Raw genomic sequence first — 20,617 nt, forward strand, 5'->3', positions numbered from 1 at the left:
GTTTTGCACCTGGAGTATTCTCAAGCAAACTTGGTGTATTTTCAGAAAAAAACCAAGAAATTCCTCCGAGGTAGGAAAAACACCCCCGTCCTTACCATTCTCACTGCCACCAACTGAGAAGGTTATTTCCCTTTGACCATTAATATGTCCCTCTATAAGTCCTTGTAGAATCTTAATCCACCAATAACTCCCTAACCGTGTGTTTGACTGGTCCCAATTTTTGTAAGGACCGTCTCAGGAATGTATAGAACCTGTTCACCAAGTTTGGTGACGATCGGTCCGTTCATTCTTGAGATCTATATGTGAACACAAACACACAAACAAACAAACACATCGACCGAATCCTATACACACCGCTATACCGGGGGTGTAATGAGCGTACTCCACACAGCATTTGAACATCCATGAATCAAACATGTTGTACACGCGGGGTCCCTCACACCGTTAAATAAGTTTCCAATACGTTGAAAACAAATTCTTTTTTTAAATGTTTACCGACAAAAACTGTAATCATGTGTCAAAATACTGGATCAGCTTCGGAATACGCTTGTCAACAGAAGTAGTCTAGGAATTTATCTTGTCATATTTTTTTAACCATTGATCGTACTGCTCGTAATTTAGTCAATCATGCGTACACAATACAGTGAAACTGCATGGGTTCCCAGGTCTGCACATATTTGTTTCCATTTCTCTGGCTTCCTGCCAGGTTTGAGCATTCACAATGTCAGAAAACCTGAATTGGATACTTTAATTAGGCAACAAAAAAAAATAGGTCTGTTTACGGTAACATAGGCCCAAAAAATAGGGTCGGTAGGTCGGGATTTAATTTTTTTTTTCTCCCCAAAAACCATATTTTTACGTTATTTTGCAAAAAAAAACCTTTTTTTTTTTCCCCCCCAAATGCCAAAAAAAGTCTAGGGTCGCGCGAAAAAAATAGGGTCGGTCGGGTTACCGTAAACAGACTATTTTTTTTGGGGGGGGCCTTACTACAATTTTTTAAAAGTGTTAATTGATGGAGTTACTTCCCATGTCACGGGAGGCATAGGGTTAAAATATGAATGTTTGTACATGTTTGCACAGCAAGTTCACACTGGCAAATCAATGTCTTGCCGAACCTACAGACCAAAACCTTCTATTTTGACCGTTACCACGTGCCTACCTGGTCTCCTATATCCCTCTGAAGGTCAGCCACGGTCATCAGGTTGTAGTGACTCATGGGGTCAATCAGCTCCTCCTTGTTCATGAAGATCTGCCACAACAAACCACCAATGTCTGTACAGTCGAACCCCCAAACCCCCGCATTTTAGAATGTTTTCTGTTCGTAACCTCTGTAAACTTTCAATGTCAATAAAAATGGAACCGCTCTTTAACCCTTACGCTGCCAATCAAAACTTGCGTATGTGCATTCCTGACTGCCAGGGAATATTGGAGTTCGGGGTATAATAATTCACAAAAAATTCTAGTTCCAAACTGGCAGTAGGTAGGTAAGTAAAACCTATGTTATTTTTAAGGGAAATTGAACCAAGAATCTGTTTTTAGTGTCTAATCATGGAAATAATAATTAGTTTGGCTTATAATGATGTTTAAATATGAACTTTTGAAAAATCAGTCCGGCGCATCTTCCGGTGCCTGTGGATCAAACACAGGTGGCTGTTTTGCTCGCTCCAAGAAAGGATTATAATCACTATCATCTACCTGTTTGCAACGAATCGTCCGAAAGAAGATCTCCCCCTTCCCCTGTCAGTATCCATGGTCATTTGCACCGCCTGTAGCGTCAGTCCGGCTTTGTTTTTCCCTACCGTGGCCCGGTCGACTTTCACCGTTCGCCATTTTGACGAGTCGAGATTTCTCTCCCCTATCCTGTCGCCAAGGCCGAAAATAGCCTTCAGACGCAAAACCGCGTCACCATTTATGTTTATTCATGAGAATGAGGTATCCTACCAAGCCATTGGCTGCTATTTTTGTGTCAGCAGTGACATCGCACTTCTGGAAAATCCCGGAACCGTCAAGACGGGTAAACCCGTCCTAAGGCGCTGCGGCTGCACAAGCGCAGGACGGGTATACCCGTCCTAAGGCAGGCAAGTGGTTAAGAACGCCTGTTTTCAGACTTTTTCTGATTTTCTGTTCATTACAATGTCAAAACAGTGGAACCCATCTTTTTCAATCGTAAAAAAATAAAAGGAATTCTAACTTAAATCAATCAATACATAAATGTTATTTTCATTTTTGACCAAAATAGGAGATTTTACACAGAACTTGACAGAATTTCAAACAGAATGAGGCAGAGCGATGTTAAGATATCAAATAACCAAAGGGAAGTAATCGCTCTTAATGCATACGACATGTGTAATAGAGTAAGCGAGAGTTGTACGGAACCTTTTCTCCTGGCACCTGAGAGAATAACAAGCATTGAAATGAACAAGCGACTTTCATCCTCAGTCGATCATTGTTCACCTCCCACGGTCTTGGAGGAACACTGACTGTCTCGAACTGTGTCAAATCTCCTATTTTGGTCAAAAATACAAATAACGTATAATCTACCTCTGCCAGTTTCTTCTCAAAGTCATAAATAGCCTCCATCTTTTGCTGTGTGGAGTTGTCTCCCCCAAGCAGACGGCCCACCCTGACGGCAAAGTCCATGAAAGCGACCTTGAACTTGTCAGCGTCCTGCAGGTACTCTTCTTGGCTGTTCAGAGTGAGGCCTCCTTGAGAAAACTGAATTGAAAACAAACATTGCAGATTTTAATGTAAAACTACAAATGTGACCCTCCACCACGAAATGAGTCACATGTCACCTCGCGCGGTTCTGCGCTGGGCTTGATATAAGTCCGGAGAGTGTATGGTAACAGCGTGAGGGTCACCTTAGTCACAGGCTTATAACTCAAACAGTTTTCGCTCTTTTCCAAAACGGTTTTCACCACTGGATAGAGCATAAAAAACTCTTTAGGAAAATGTAAAAATATGAAAATCATGCAAAGGTGACATGCGACTCATTCCGTGGTGGAGGGTCACAAATATATGGAACACGAGACTGCAGGTGAGAAGAACTAGAACAAGATAACAATGAACATGTTCAACAATTTTATTGCTATCTTGTCAAACTACAGTTTCATCACAACAGGTGTCTCATACAGTAAAATTTGTCCTGGCCAATATCTCTCAATAACACCACCTGCCCAAAACGACCAGCCCACAGAGGTGTATTTATGTCAATCATTCACCTCTCTATATAGCGTCCACCTGTCCATAACGACCACCCCAAAGAGGTGTATTTATGTCAATCATTCACCTCTCTAGATGGTCGTAAAAGACTGTACCTGGACAAATCTACAACCAACTTGTTTCTACAGATGTGTTAATTGCACAATGACAATGTCATCTAGCATAAATAGGTAGTGAGAGTAACAAACAAAACAACAACAAACAACAAACACACAAAAAACACATACAACCCAGACACATACACACTGACACGAACAAGGGGATAGGTACATGCATGAAGAGACACATAAACACACATCATGCCCACACACACACAGTCACAACACAGACATAGACAGAGACATGCCCACACACACACAGTCACAACACAGACATAGACAGAGACAAGCCCACACACACACAGTCACAACACAGACATAGACAGAGACAAGCGCACACACACAGTCACAACACAGACATAGACAGAGACAAGCCCACACACACACAGTCACAACACAGACATAGACAGAGACAAGCGCGCACACACACACAGTCACAACACAGACATAGACAGAGACAAGCGCACACACACACACAGTCACAACACAGACATAGACAGAGACAAGCGCACACACACACAGTCACAACACAGACATGGGTGTTACTCTTCCGGCTTTTGCCGGATTTCCTGTTTTTGAAAAAATCTGAAGCCGGAAATTCCGGTTTTCCGGGTTTAAAAAAAAAAAAAAATAAAAGCTTCGTTTCGCTAAGTTGAAATAACGAGCAGCGGTTCCGATCCGACTTTTGACACCGGTTCGCGTGCTTTCTCGGTTCGCTCCCTTGGATTTGCCGCCATCTTGCTTATTATGATTTGGTTTCGTCGGTGTCCAGAAACTTTCTTTCAAACTTGAGCATTTTGGACCCCTGCCTTTCAGGTTTTTTGATTTTTCCCAGTAACACCCATGCACAGACATAGACAGAGACAAGCGCACACACACACAGTCACAACACAGACATAGACAGAGACAAGCCCACACACACACAGTCACAACACAGACATAGACAGAGACAAGCCCACACACACACAGTCACAACACAGACATAGACAGAGACAAGCCCACACACACACAGTCACAACACAGACATAGACAGAGACAAGCCCACACACACACAGTCATAACACAGACATAGACAGAGACAAGCCCACACACACACAGTCACAACACAGACATAGACAGAGACAAGCCCACACACACAGTCACAACACAGACATAGACAGAGACAAGCCCACACACACACACAGTCACAACACAGACATAGACAGAGACAAGCGCACACACACACAGTCACAACACAGACATAGACAGAGACAAGCGCACACACACACACAGTCACAACACAGACATAGACAGAGACAAGCGCACACACACACAGTCACAACACAGACATAGACAGAGACAAGCGCGCACACACACACAGTCACAACACAGACATAGACAGAGACAAGCCCACACACACACAGTCACAACACAGACATAGACAGAGACAAGCCCACACACACGCACAGTCACAACACAGACATAGACAGAGACAAGCGCACACACACACAGTCACAACACAGACATAGACAGAGACAAGCCCACACACACACAGTCACAACACAGACACAGACATAGACAGAGACATGCGCACACACACACAGTCACAACACAGACATAGACAGAGACATGCGCACACACACACAGTCACAACACAGACATAGACAGAGACAAGCCCACACACACACAGTCACAACACAGACATAGACAGAGACATGCGCACACACACACAGTCACAACACAGACATAGACAGAGACAAGCGCACACACACACAGTCACAACACAGACATAGACAGAGACAAGCGCACACACGCACAGAATTTGTTACTCCATCCTTTCTGGCCCAGACCACCATCTCCCAGTCCAGCATATTCCATTCTTGCACCCCGCCCTTGCTCCCCATTCCCCCCCCCCCTCTATCCTTCAGCACACACAAAACCACCACCACCACCAACACCAACAACAACAACTAATAGATAACATGCGCCTTGAGTCGCCTTGTGTGGTGAGATGAGATACGTGCGCGATATAAATCCTCGTAAATAAATAGAATAAAATAAATAAAACTCACACTGAGAAGATGCCGTGACCTGTTTTTGGAGTCAATGGCCAGACTAAACACGAACAGTGGCGCCTGTCCGTGTTGCTGAAAGTTGACCAGGGCCGAGGTGAGGTCCCACCCTTCCGTCTTGTTCCTGTCACTGTCCAGTGTGATGGACCATGAGCCTAGCTTTTTGATCCACTGCATACAGAGAACAACCAACATGGCAGGGAATCAGGCTCTACAGCTTGCCCAGAATAATTTCTGAAGGTAGTCAGTGGACAAGTAATCGTTTCAAAAAGGTTTGTCAAATAAATCCTTGATAAGAGAGAAATGTTTCCAAGATAGTTGACCCCCCAACCCCGATTCCGCCACCAGGTGAGTTCTTATTGCTAATCATCTATTCAGCAGCTAATGCTAATCGAGACCGCCCCTTAAAGGAAGTCAAAATTATTGCTAAAGGTGTTCTGCCTTAAACCAAGACTTAAAGGCACAGTGCAGCTCACAGCCTTCGTTTTGCGTTTTTGTTGCAGCTGAGTGCATTTACAGTTCAAAAATCCTCCTATGGTAGTAAAACAAACCCAAAACTACCCAACGACGACATCTGTGAAGCTCGTCAATTTCTTGTTCACGCGAGTGCATAAATTAACCTAGTTATTACGTGGTGTTTGGTCGGAGTTCGATTCAACTGAGTGATTCCGGCCTCCATTTTGTTTTAAACAAACTCATGATGACGTCTGACATAGTTTGCTTAGTGACGTGTCTTTTTGTGCATGATGTGGTGATCTACCTGATCTAAATTTAGATCCAAAAATAGGCCAAGACCAGTCGGGTCCGAGTACGAAATTAATTCGTAAAAAAATCGCAGTTCTTGACTCTTTGGGTGCAAGTCAATGAAACTTGGTAGTTCTTCTAACGGATAGCTGCCTGAGGTATGACTAAAAGCCCCAGGGGCTCCGTGCACCTGGATTTGACAAGTTCAGTACCTTTAAGTTGTGGAAATTACCTTCAGCATGGGCGCTGTGCCGTCTGACTCAATCTTGTCCACATCCATACAGGTCTGATAATACACCTTGAGTTTGGCCACTGATGAGGAGTTGTGTCCCTTGTACACTGTGCTCGTGTCATCCATCAGCTGGAGAAAAAAGAAAGAAAAAAGTTTACTGACATGCTTCCTGTCAATTGCTTCTTTGGAAAAAATGGTACACATTCTTTCTTGGTGGGTGTGTGTGTATATGTGTGTGCGTGTGTGTTTGTGTATGTGTGTGTGTGTGTGTGTGTGTGTGTGTGTGTGTGTGTCTGTGTATATGTTCTTTCTTTCTTTCTTTATTTGGTGTTTAACGTCGTTTTCAACCACGAAGGTTATATCGCGACTGTATATATGTGTGTGTGTGTGTGTGTGTGTGTGTGTGTGTGTGTGTGTGTGTGTGTGTGTCAGTGTATGTGTGTGGGCATGTGACAAATCACTGCATGTCTTCTTAACTTCTTAACACCTACTATCACATTCAGGTTCATACTTACAACACAAGTAATATATGTTTGACTTGCACCTTACCTAATCTTGCATCAGATATTACAACACCACTCCCACCCCAATCCCAACTCTCGGACCTACACATACAAACTTTCTCACGTGACATTATCGGCCAGTAACTAGCGAGGGGTGTGTCTAAAACACATGGACGTGTAGAAAGCTTGCCTCACTATAAGCAAGAGTATTGACTCTTTCAAAAAACATAAATACCCGACAGAGTTATTTCCGGAATTCATCTATTGCAACTAAGCTCTGACAAGACATTGCAGTCATTAAAAATCATCTATAGCTCAGAAAACTTACTCTCTTGACGAGGGCTACGTTGTTAGTGTGGACCTCGGCGAAGGTGTCGTACTTGGCTCTCTCAGGGGGGATAAAAGTCGCGCTTTCCCAGCCACCGCACGAGTAAGTGTAGAAGTCCTCGCATGGATCGGCTGTTTGGTTCATTTTCCTCATTATGTAAGCGCTCACATCCACACATTCGGGCGTCAGGCAAACCTGTACACACACACACACAACATCCGCAAGATGATGACGCAAAGCTGTGCAAAAGCATAGAGCAACAAAACAGTGACGGTACATTAATGTATATGGCTATGAATGCCCGCAAACAAATTTGTCAACAAAAATAACAATATGTGACCCTCCACCACGGAATGAGTCGCATGTCACCTCGCTCGGTTCTGCGCTAGGCTTAATATAAGTCCGGGGGGACTGTGGTAACAGTGTGAGGGTCACCTTAGTCACAGGCTTATAACTCGAAAAGTGTTCGCTCTTTTCCAAAACGGTTTTTACCACATTATGAATGTCACAAAGCAGTATCTTTAAGATAAATTAATGCCCCACAAAAGCCGGTCATTTCATCCCGGACACCAGTCAAACAAAGACCTACAAATAAAATAGCAATATCTTTATGTTAATACAGAGAAAATGTTAAAATTGCAATGGAAAAAAAAAAGATTTTTTTTTTAGTACAGCTGACCGGTTGAGGTATGCATCTCTGATATTTTCAAAGGTAAAACCGGTAAAATACAGGATATTTCCAGTGTGACATAAACACAGTTCAACATTTTTCTGAAAACCGTTCCTGTGAGAAGAGTTTATACCACTTTGTGATGATAATGATGATGATGATGATGATGATGATGATGATGCTCTCACCTCTGTACCGGTATAGCCATAGTCCACTGCCACAGCAGCAGCAGGACCATGATGATGATGATGATAATGACGATGATCATGATGATGACAATGATGATGATGCTCTCACCTCTGTGCCGGTAGCCATAGTCCACTGCCACAGCAGCAGTGATAGCAGTAGGAACAAGATTGATGATGATGATGATGATGATGATGATGATGATACACTCACCTCAGTGTCGGTAGCCATAGTCCACTGCCACAGCAGCAGGACCATGATGATGATGATGATGATGATGATGATGATACACTCACCTCAATGCCGGTAGCCATAGTCCACTTCCACAGCAGCAGTGACAGCAGCAAGACCACCACCGCCATCAGAACCAGCAGACACACTTTCAGCCAGCAACTACTGTCACGTCTCCGCGGCTCGTAGCTGCTATCTGTCACAGGCAACAAACACAACACAAATTTAAATACAGTGGAACCCCCTTTTAAGCCCCCCCACCCCCCCCTCAATTTGTTTTGTAAGACTCCACCCATTTTAAGACTTTAATCTCTTTTACATCTTTTCTGTCCATAACCTCTGTCAAATTATCTCCATTTTAAGACACCCCCCCCCCCCCCCCTTTTTAGAACAGATTTCTCAGATTTGTGAAGGTCTTAATAGGAAAGATTCATCTGTACATTTGAACCTGCCCTTGCCTCCACCTCTCAAAAGCAACCACCTCCCACTTCAAGGGATCACAGACCAGTTTAATCATTCTTCTATATAAATTCACCTTTCCATTGCGTCACCACCTGTCTTGAAAGACCACTTTTGGTTGGTGCCTTTGGTGGCCGTTATAGACGGGTTCTGCTGTACCCTCCTTCCCTTTTGAGCGATCTGGCTGAGATTTTACAACGGGATAAGACCATTCCCTCCACTTGGGCACACACCAATATATATGTGGTTACAGAACCCTGACCGACCTTACTTTTCTTGCCCACCTCAAACTTTTCTTCACTTTAAAGAAGACATTTTTTTCTAATGGAGAAAAATAACACATACGCGCGCACACACACACATACACTGTTACCACACACTATGACACAAAACAGAAAAAAAGAAGAGCGGTGAAAGGACATAACAAAGACACACAGCTGTTACATATATAATTGTGACCCAGGCGCTCCAACTAAAGGATAACAAAATCGTTGAGGCCAAACAGAGATAACAGCAATAAACCTGAGCCGTGGCCAACATTTTGGATTTTGAGATTTTTGCATTTCTGCACTCTACTAAATGTGTTTTATCTATTCTGTAATATATTAATTTCAGATTCGCTTTGCAAATATAATACAGGGGACTTCCACTAAATCGCGGTCCACTATATTGCGAATTCGGCTAAATCGCGAAGACCTCTTGGACTCCGAAAAAAACAGGACCAACTCTTAAATTCAGGACTGGGTGGCCGAGTGGTAACGCACTTGCGCTCGGAAGCGAGAGGTTGCGAGTTCGACCCTGGGTCAGGGCGTTAGCAATTTTCTCCCCCCTTTCCTAACCTAGGTGGTGGGTTCAAGTGCTAGTCTTTCGGATGAGACGAAAAACCGAGGTCCCTTCGTGTACACTACATTGGGGTGTGCACGTTAAAGATCCCACGATTGACAAAAGGGTCTTTCCTGGCAAAATTGTATAGGCATAGAGAAAAAAATGCCCACCAAAATACCCGTGTGACTTGGAATAATAGGCCGTGAAAAGTAGGATATGCGCCGAAATGGCTGCGATCTGCTGGTCGATGTGAATGCGTGATGTATTGTGTAAAAAATTCCATATCACACGGCATAAATAGATCCCTGCGCCTTGAGTCCGAGTCTGGAGATACGCGCGCGAGATAAGACTTCATAATAATAATAATAATAATAAATGTTTTAAATATCTTTTAAATGGTTGGTCCTGTTTCAACTTTATTTATAAGTGCCCACCCACCCCCTCCTCTTCCTCCCTCCCTATTATGGTTCTTTGTGTTCTTAGCGGTGGTGGGTGAGACTGCAGAGAAAGGTGCTCCACCGTCTCTCTGACTAGCAATCCCTCGTCCTTTACATTACACTGGCAATCCCTCCTCCTTTACATTACACTGGCAATCCCTCCTCCTTTACATTACACTGGCAATCCCTCCTCCTTTACATTACACTGGCAATCCCTCCTCCTATACATTACACTGGCAAATATGCTGCACAATATTTTGCCCTTGTCTTTGGACTGGGGTTGTCAATTGAAGAGTGTAAGAATGAGTTTGATTTGCAACAGCAGAGGTGAGAGTAGTGTTATTGTCTTTCTCATACTACGCCAAGAAAAACTCTGACAGATATATTCATCAAAATCAAATTCTTGTTCACATGTCAAAACCAATACATTCTTATCTTTTTTTTTTTTTTTTTTTGCCGTGGACCCCCCCTTCGCCCAATGTTTTGCGAATCGGATAAATCGCGATCTCAAATCTTTGGACCCCAAAGACCGCCATATAGTGGAAGTCCACTGTACAAATGAAGATTTATTTCACTGCAGACGCGAAACAAGGTCCCTTTAACCCCCAAATCATTGGTTTTTTCTTCGCTTTTTGAGCTTAATTTAAAATCAAATTTAATTTAATTTTTTTGTGATGCATATTGAAACAAAGTTTACATGTAATCATCATCAGTCACTTTCAGCTTTAGAAGTCAAACTTAAAAAACCTGTTGCTAGGGATTTTTTGCTTTACTCCTGTTACCTTCACACCGGCCGCTGGAGTTTTTAGCAAACTTTAAATCGCTATATCTCATCAATGCTAAACAATAGACACTTGTAGTAAAGACCATCTGAAAGATGGTTATCTAGCAGCTCTTTCAAGGGATACCAAAAAGTCAAAATGTCAAAAATGACACTTAATTGTTATTCTTTTGTGGAAGTGCGTCACACATATATATATGTATATATTTCTGATGTTTTATAATGTGGTCACCGTGAAAGTTGCATCACCTTTAAAAGCGATCCAATTGAATAAAGCAGAAAACTTCTTCTTTACCAAGTCCTGTGTTGAACAGCAGTGAAAAGTTGACCGCTTTTCCTGTTTAACCTTTTCAAAATTAGATCTAACTTGTTCGCGTATCCATGTTTGGATCTGCAGGCTGGTACAGAGTTACCTCCCTTTAGGCTTTTTCAAATTTCCCTTGTTTTAACCTAATTCTTTCTTAATAAATATCAATTCTACACTTTGGCCTTAAATCAAAGTGTTTCCCTTCACAGATATCCTCTTGGGTTTGTCAGATGAGGGTAGTCTCCCATGCCAACAGAATTAGCTACCATTCAGAGAATGGTTTGCTTCTTAGTTGGATACCATGGGTTGACAACTCTCGCCATCAGTACCACCTGACCACTGATGAGACACAATAGTGTCGAAACACGTGTCTGGTCTAGGTACAAATACAATGGTCCTCCTCAGGACTAGATTACCTTGCGATACGTCCCCCACAAAGGGACTTTGCTCTGTAAATCTCGGTCCCCCTTGAGGAGGGTCTGATGCTCCCAATAGGCTGTCTGTGAAGGGATACTTATTTCTCTCTCTATCTCTTTTTAACAAATCTCGGAAGAAAGTCTCTGCTGACTTTCAATTGTTTCTTTCACAATTTCTGATGTTTTATATATGTTTTGCATAGAAGTTTGAGAGTTCTTCTCTGTTTCATGCCAAGAGACTGCCTGATGAGAGCTTCTCAGCTCGAAACCGGTAGCAGTCTTTGCTAAACAAAAACGGACCTTTTCAGGTTCAGCACTCTATGAGAATGCACTTCGGTGACTTCTCAATCCTTTGAGGTTGTAGAACTCTCCTCGGGTTATTCTTGTTCAGTGTTGCAATCGGCTCCGAAAGGGTTTGATTCTCCAGTAGGCTGTCTGTGAAGAGTTCTTTCTAGATATAATTTTTACCCCCTCCCCCCACCTCTTCCATTACCTCTAGTGTGCTCCCTGCTTTCAAAATTCCTTGTTGGAATGTAGGCGGTGGAGACACACACAGAGTAAAGGATGATCTCCCTTGCTCATGACGTAATTTCTATGCATTCTCGCTTTTGACGTCATTCTATATATATATATATATATATATACTTTTTATCAGGAGACGGTAAATGACAACAACAAAACAGAAAAAAGAAGAAACGTTATATTTTATCATCAGGTCGAACTGTAGTGTTGTCTTTGAAGCAGTACGTGTTATCGAGTTCTTTGTAAAAACATCATGAGTGCATTACGTTTTGGTCTTTTTAGTTTTGCTCTTTCAGGTGTATAGTGCCATTGTTCTTCTGCAAATTACACAAATGATTGCGCTGCCCTTCTACCATCAACAATACCTAGCTGTGCGCCCCCCCTGTATGTACCCAATAATCAGCATACATGACGTACACCACAGTCTTCTTCAGCGTTCCAGAATTGTCTGGTTACGTGTGAGCTCGTTTGCCCATTTGGGTTCCCCAAACTATACTCTGAGAGCATAGTCAGCTCACTCCGCTTTTGGTGAGTAGGCATGCTGGGTATTTTCGTGTTTCCATAACCCACCGAACTCTGGCATGGATTACAGGATCTTTTCCGTGCGCACTTGGTCTTGTGCTTGCGTGTACACATGAAGGGGGTTAACTCTTACCAGTTCGCTCCCTTGCCCATCGTAAGCAAGCTTACGATGCCCCCCCTGTAGTTTTCCACTGACCAATTATCTAATTATAATTTTTTTTTAATTTTTTTTTTTTACATTGGATGGGTCGGACAGTGGATAAACTCATATTTAAGACACACTTTATGACTGAAACAAGCTGGGTTTTTGTTATAAGTTAGTTATAGAAATGCATTATTAGGCACAAAAAAAAACAAAAGTCTGTCAACGGTAACATAGGCCAAAAAATAGGGTCGGTAGGTCGGGACTTTTTTTTAAATTTTTTTTTATTTCCCCAAAACATATTTTTAAGTTATTTTGCCCAAAAACAAAGCCCCCTTTTTTTTCCAATTTTTTTTTTCAAATTTTTTTTTTCAAATTTTTATTTTTTTTAAATTTTTTTTATTTATTTATTTTTTTTACCAAATGCCAAACAAAAGTCTAGGGTCGCGCGAAAAAATAGGGTCAGTCAGGATACCGTAAACAGAATATTTTTTTTGGGGGGGGCCTTAGGCATGAAACGTCCAACTTTGAAATTTGGGTGGGGGTATTCAGGTGACAATAACTTTTTTGTTTATCAGCAAAACTCTATAAAACTTTGCTATGTTATGTAAAATGAATGCCCAAACAGACTAGTTAGCAGCATATCTAAAATAAACTGAACACAAAAAAAATTTCTTCTTTGTGTTTGTCACGTGTTCCAAAAAATGGGCGTACAAATTTCAACAAAAATCATGTTGTCACCCCCATAAAATTTTTACCTTTAAAGATAGCACAATTCTCTTTGCAAATATGAAAAGCTTATTTATTTTCCTTTCATTTGATATATAACTTTCTATATTTCATTTAGAATATGACCCCAGATAGCCACTCGGCAAGTAGGCACCAACAGCACTGTAAAATATGCCCTAAAACCCCCGAACTGGTAAGAGTTAAGTCACTAAGCAGGTCTGCACATAAGTTGACCTGGGAGATCGAAAAAATATCCACTCTTAACCCACCAGGCGGCAGCGACCAGGATTCGAACTCACGACCTCCCGATTAGGCCTGGAGGCCGACGTCTTACCACAACGCCACTGCGCCCGTCTGACACCACAGTAAAACAAGGTAAGAAAGTGCGTAGAAGAAAACCAACACCAAAAATACAACAATAAAGAACAATAACCTGACATGAGCATCACTGGAAATGTTGTTAACAAACAACGTTAAATGTTGAGTTCCTCTTCAGTCGAATGAAATCACACCATACTGTACTGTACTTTGTCCGGAACTGTGTGGCTACGGTATTAAAACGTGCATCCGATTTCCTTGTGACTGTCAGCATTACCATTCAGTAGCCCACTAAACAACAAAGTATGTTGGCTGGAAAGACTGACATAACTGCTGTGTTTGTTTATAATGACTCTGCAGATTACAATCACAGCTACGTAATAACACCCCCCTAATGCCGCGGAGAAGCCACTGCAAGCTGACACAGCGATTACACATAATGGCAATATCAGTCATGCCTACAGAATAGTGCTCTTTCATACACTATATGTGACCCTCCACCACGGAATGAGTCGCATGGCACCTTCGCATGATTTTCATATTTTTTACATTTTCCTGAAGAGTTTTTAATGCTCTATCTAGTGGTGAAAACCGTTTTAGAAAAGAGCAAAAACTGTTTGAGTTATACGCCTGTGACTAAGGTGACCCTCACACTGTTACCAGACACCCCCCGGACTTATATTAAGCCTAGCGCAGAACCGCGCGAGGTGACATGCGACTCATTCCGTGGTGGAGGGTCACATATGTTATTTGTATTTTTGACCAAAAAATGACATTTCATGTACACAGATAGAGACAGTCAGTGATAATCCGAGACCATGCCAGCAGTCGAGGTGAACATTGACTGTCGAGATCTGTCAAAAATGTTATATTTTGGCCCAAAACACAAATAACAGTTATGTACCAATCAATTTTTGAATAGAATTCTTTTTATTTTTTATGACTGAAAACACAAAGATGATAACTGTTTTGCAGTCTCAGCTAGCCGCCTAAATATTAGTTTTAGTCGGACTCTGACGTAACATGGCTCAACGAAAGAAATGTCAATGTTCAGTTGATAGATACACTACTTTCTGTCATTGAGAAACAAGTACATTAACTTTGTCAAAGGAAACTAACTGACATACGTGTTTTAGCATAGGCTGAGGCTGTTTATGTTAAAATCAATGATATTTTTAGAAATAAGGCCATGTGTTTTACCTAGGCCACAGTACATGTTTGGCACACAGCTTGATTTTACATGTACATAATAGTGTTTATTCAGTCTTCAGATATTCCCAAAATATTAAAACCACAAAGGCTAAGTTCCTCAACCAACAACAACAAAAAACAGGTACATATGAAGAACTTTAACTGATCTGCATGCCAGCGGAAAAAGGCAGTAAACAAGAAGAGCAAACGCTCGATCGAGTCACTTTCGCAGTTCTGAATATTATATGAGGCATCAGATGGACAGGAAGAAATTGCTATTCACAACACAATGAGTCACGTTCACATAAAATTTGAGCCCGGTCACTTTTATAGTTTCCGAGAAAAGCCCAACGTTAAGTTGTGTGTTGCCGAACAGAAAAGGCTAGTTATCTCCCTTGTTTTTCTGATAACGTTCGTAAAAGGCTACAGATGTAAATACTTTGATGTAAAGAATAATCCTACAAAGTTTCAATCACATCCGATGAACTTTGTCAAAGATATAAAATGTCTAATTTTTCCTTTGACGCTGACCTGTGACCTTGAAAAAGGTCAAAGGTCAACGAAACCATCGTTAAAGTGTAGAGGTCATTGGAGGTCACGACTAAACAAAATATGAGCCCGATCGCTTTGATAGTTTCCGAGAAAAGATATAAAATGTCTAATTTTTCCTTTGACGCTGACCTGTGACCTTGAAAAAGGTCAAAGGTCAACGAAACCATCGTTAAAGTGTAGAGGTCATTGGAGGTCACGACTAAACAAAATATGAGCCCGATCGCTTTGATAGTTTCCGAGAAAAGTCCAACGTTAAGGTGGTGTCTCCGGACGGCCGGCCGGACGGCTGGCCGGCCGGCCGGACAGACTAACACTGACCGATTACATAGAGTCACTTTTTCTCAAGTGACTAAAAAACTAAAACAGACTAAAGGTAACACATCAAACACCCATGCAACTGACTTACCAACACCCTAGCTAAATCTTTTCTTGTTCTAAAAATACACCCACATACACACACTAGGTTTGAATGATAAGGCTGCACCAGTACTTCAGAATTCCCTTACTGAAGCATAACAATTTTGACTACATGTGAGAACGAGAAATAAAGACCAAAAAATACTGTACTTGTATGTTAACGAAGACGATAAAAATCACAATGTGTGATGTTTCAACCCTGGGGTCTTCCTCAGGAACACAAAACACTTTCTTTCTTTCTTTCTTTCTTTATTTGGTGTTAAACGTCGTTTTCAACCATTCAAGGTTATATCGCGACGGGGAAAGGGGGGAGATGGGATAGAGCCACTTGTTAATTGTTTCTTGTTCACAAAAGCACTAATCAAAAATTTGCTACAGGGGCTTGCAACGTAGTACAATATACATATTACCTTACTGGGAGAATACAAGTTTCCAGTACAAAGGACTTAACATTTCTTACATACTGCTTGACTAAAATCTTTACAAAAATTGACTATATTCTATACAAGAAACACTTAACAAGGGTAAAAGGAGAAACAGAATCCGTTAGTCGCCTCTTACGACATGCTGGGGAGCGAGCATCGGGTAAATTCTTCCCCCTAACCCGCGGGGGGAACACAAAACACGAAACAAAGTGAATAAAAGAAGAATTAAGGCAGATGACAGAACAGAAAGAAGAACTACAGTAACTCTAGTTGTAAGACAAGACTACAGTAACTCTAGTTGTAAGACAAGACTACATTAACTCTAGTTGTAAGACAAGACTACAGTAACTCTAGTTGTAAGACAAGATACATGTACATCAAAAATCCGTACCTCCACCTCCATCCTCCTCAGGCGACATCAGCTTGTACTTGTAGGCAGCAGCCATGATACCTGCAGAGTGGACCCGGGCTTCACTAGGCCAGCTTAACTCCCCTGGATGCTTGCTTCCCTCCCTTGACGACTTGCTTCTCTCCCTTGCGGACCTGCTTTCATCTCCTTCACAATGGAGAGAGGTCTCCTGCAGTTCCATCCAATCTCCCACAGTCCACCATCATCCTTTCACACACTGCAAACAAAACTTTTGGTCTTGATGCGATAATTTCACAAACAAGAAGAGCAAACGCTCGATCGAGTCACTTTCGCAGTTCTGAATATTATATGAGGCATCAGATGGACAGGAAGAAATTGCTATTCACAACACAATGAGTCACGTTCACATAAAATTTGAGCCCGGTCACTTTTATAGTTTCCGAGAAAAGCCCAACGTTAAGTTGTGTGTTGCCGAACAGAAAAGGCGAGTTATCTCCCTTGTTTTTCTGATAACGTTCGTAAAAGGCTACAGATGTAAATACTTTGATGTAAAGAATAATCCTACAAAGTTTCAATCACATCCGATGAACTTTGTCAAAGATATAAAATGTCTAATTTTTCCTTTGACGCTGACCTGTGACCTTGAAAAAGGTCAAAGGTCAACGAAACCATCGTTAAAGTGTAGAGGTCATTGGAGGTCACGACTAAACAAAATATGAGCCCGATCGCTTTGATAGTTTCCGAGAAAAGTCCAACGTTAAGGTGGTGTCTACGGACGGCCGGACAGACTAACACTGACCGATTACATAGAGTCACTTTTTCTCAAGTGACTCAAAAACAGAACAAATGTCTGCTGCATTCCATGAGTAAAACATGTGACAGCGCGCAATGAAATCTGGTTTATTAAATCTATAAAAAAAAATTATAAAAAAATAAAAATAAAAAAACGTTTTTGACATCATGTACTACAGCAAAGAATGCTTTCAAACAACATACAATTTAGGGACAGATTCAATTTTGACCTTTTCATCAAAACATATTCTATTTTGATGTTCACTCCCTGGAACGCCGAAGAAGAAGAAGAAGATGTTCACTCCATCTAAATTAGAAATGTTGAGTCTGATCTGAATGCAGAGGGGTCCAAGCACCTGAAGACTTAATTGGCAATTTTTTTATTTGGGTTGCTTCCTCCCAGTAGAAAGCTAAGCAGCAACAAAGTCACACTATCTGGGGGTGTGCATGTTTTGGTGTAATATCATATTCAGCCACCTGCACTTCTGACAGATTATGTCTGAGATCTTTTACGTGCCACAGATGTACCACAGGGCTGGGACATGGACACTGTCTCTGTGTCTGCAAATAAGGCTGACCTATGTCTTTTTGAGCCAAGATTCGAACCCGTGACCAGCGGATCACAAGTCCAGTGCTCTGCTAACCGAGCTGCCGGGCCTGGGTATTCAACTAAAAAGGTACGCAATCTGTGGAAAGTGTGCACTTGAGTGATTCAAGGTTGTTAGCAAAGTAAGCTGTAACCCGTTCAGCTTTTACATTTTGCACAAATGTTTGCTTTGTACATAGGTTGGAGCCTGCACATGTAGAGTTCAAAAACCTCAAAATGTTAAAATCAGTAACATTTTCATCTGCTGGTCGTATAATTTCCAGCATGCACATCTCAACAGAGTGTTGTGTTGACTGTGGGGTTCTCAACATTGTCACAAACAACTGAGAACATTACTGCTCGTTTATTAATTGTTCTAAAATCAAAACCAGTGTCTGATGCATTACACATGTTTGATGAATCTGAGAACTTGTCACAACATGAGCAGATTGTTCTATTAGATGTGTTTAAGTCCCCATCTGTGCAGCATTTACAGTCTTTCTTCTTCTTCTTCTGCGTTCGTGGGCTGAAACTCCCACGTACACTCGTGTTTTTTGCACGAGTGGAATTTTACGTGTATGACCGTTTTTTACCCCGCCATTTAGGCAGCCATACGCCGTTTTCGGAGGAAGCATGCTGGGTATTTTCGTGTTTCTATAACCCACCAAACTCTGACATGGATTACAGGATCTTTTTCGTGCGCACTTGGTCTTGTGCTTGCGTGTACACACGGGGGTGTTCGGACACCGAGGAGAGTCTGCACACAAAGTTGACTCTGAGAAATAAATCTCTCGCCGAACGTGGGGACGAACTCACGCTGACAGTGGCCAACTGGATACAAATATTTACAGTCAAACCTGTCCTGGCAACCATGCACCTCTCCATAACAACCACCTGTCCTGGCAACCATGCACCTCTCGATAACAACCACCTGTCCTGGCAACCATGCACCTCTCCATAACAACCACCTGTCCTGGCAACCATGCACCTCTCCATAACAACCACCTGTCCTGGCAACCATGCACCTCTCGATAACAACCACCTGTCCACAATGTTCACCCAGAAGGATCCCCGACCATTCACTTCTTTTTCTATATAATTCACCTGGTGGTCATTATGGACAGGTTTGACTGTATGTTCCAGTGGATGCGTTACACACATAAATTATGACAATTAGATCACAACCTGTGGGAGAAACAATTTAGAAGCCAGGGGTCATAAAAAGTGAGAACAATAAAGATTGATTTTCCACTGGAGTGGGAGCAGCAGAGCATTCACTGTAACATGTGGTATTGTGTGGGAACCATGTAGGCAAACAAGTATGAACGTACATTATGCAATCTACCTATAGATAGAAAAGAATGCAGGACATATTTAGCCGTGCAATGATCTGTGCATATTTACACACACACACACACACACACACACACACACACACACACACACACACACACACACACCCACCCACAAACACACACACACAATGACACAGACATAAACATGAGTCTCTCTCTCCTCCCCCCCCTCTCTCTACCCCTCTCTTTCTCTTGCACACACACATGCTCACACAAACACACAGTGACACACACACACATGCATGTACACAGCCACACACACAGCCACAACTTATGTACATTGTATACTGTTCTACCACTACCAGTGCATGTGTTCAATTCTACAAGCAATATTATTTTGACTAACATCTCACAGCATGTTTACAAATTGCATTTCCAGGGTTCAAACTACATGAACTTGTCTCACAGAAACATAATGTAAACTCTTCATTTACTTCAGATAAACAATATGGTAATTGTGCACCAGCTTGAAAATTCAAATTCAATCTCTGCTTATCTCCAATTGTGAGCCAGATGTTGCTATCCATGGAGGTAAATTGCTGTGAAATAAAACTAAGCCTTGTGGCATTTTATGGAGGCCCGGGTTATGGCTGTACATAATAAATGCCACCCTTGTGAAAAATCATCCGGTGCAGTGTAACAGCTGGCACTATTCATCAGTCTCATGTTCAGGTTACAGAGAGCATAAGGTGAATCAGATATGTGCACTATGAAGCAGTTAAACTTATTACTGGACTGGTTGAAAGGTCAAGCTGGAATTACACTTCATTATTACAACACAAAAACAGTGGAACCCCCATTTGGAATTATGAAAACCTCACACAAAATCAAACTGGCTAAAGACATACATGTGTATATAATATATACCTACCTATCCTTTTTTTGTGTGGAGTTAATTCTTTGTTTAACCAACACTATTTTGTGGGCCGGCTTCAAAAAGGATTGCATGGGTGACATATACTGACAATGTAATTGGACGCGTAACCAAGTAACTATACTCTTCCTAGTCATGACAAATATTATACCATTTATCAGATATAACAATAACAATAGTAACAGCTGCTGTTCGACAGAAGAATATTCACAAGTTATTTACTCAAGCACAACACAGACCATTCACCTGACCGTGAACAAGAACATTCTAGCTTGATGTCAAAACACACACACACACACACACACACACCTCATAGGTTTACACTCACATGC

General features: G+C 41.8%; 1 protein-coding gene across 2 annotated transcripts in view; it reads right to left on the bottom strand.

The window, feature by feature from the left end:
• Positions 1 to 20,617, bottom strand: part of LOC138947280 (endothelin-converting enzyme homolog) — a 46,909-nt gene that overhangs the window by 25,872 nt on the left and 420 nt on the right. The window contains exons 2-8 of one of the 2 annotated variants that reach the window (XM_070318726.1): positions 16,700 to 16,934; positions 8,331 to 8,461; positions 7,179 to 7,373; positions 6,348 to 6,476; positions 5,372 to 5,542; positions 2,542 to 2,715; positions 1,160 to 1,249 (exon numbers count right to left, since the gene is read on the bottom strand). In XM_070318726.1, coding sequence (XP_070174827.1) covers positions 1,160 to 1,249; positions 2,542 to 2,715; positions 5,372 to 5,542; positions 6,348 to 6,476; positions 7,179 to 7,373; positions 8,331 to 8,461; positions 16,700 to 16,898 — 1,089 coding nt within the window. In that variant the 5' untranslated portion in view covers positions 16,899 to 16,934. Of the gene's footprint in view, positions 1 to 1,159; positions 1,250 to 2,541; positions 2,716 to 5,371; positions 5,543 to 6,347; positions 6,477 to 7,178; positions 7,374 to 8,145; positions 8,188 to 8,330; positions 8,462 to 16,699; positions 16,935 to 20,617 lie in introns of those variants that run through there. The other variant, XM_070318736.1, reaches the window with a different exon arrangement.

The sequence above is a fragment of the Littorina saxatilis genome, linkage group LG1 (assembly GCF_037325665.1).
Source record: "Littorina saxatilis isolate snail1 linkage group LG1, US_GU_Lsax_2.0, whole genome shotgun sequence".
Taxonomy (NCBI): domain Eukaryota; kingdom Metazoa; phylum Mollusca; class Gastropoda; order Littorinimorpha; family Littorinidae; genus Littorina; species Littorina saxatilis.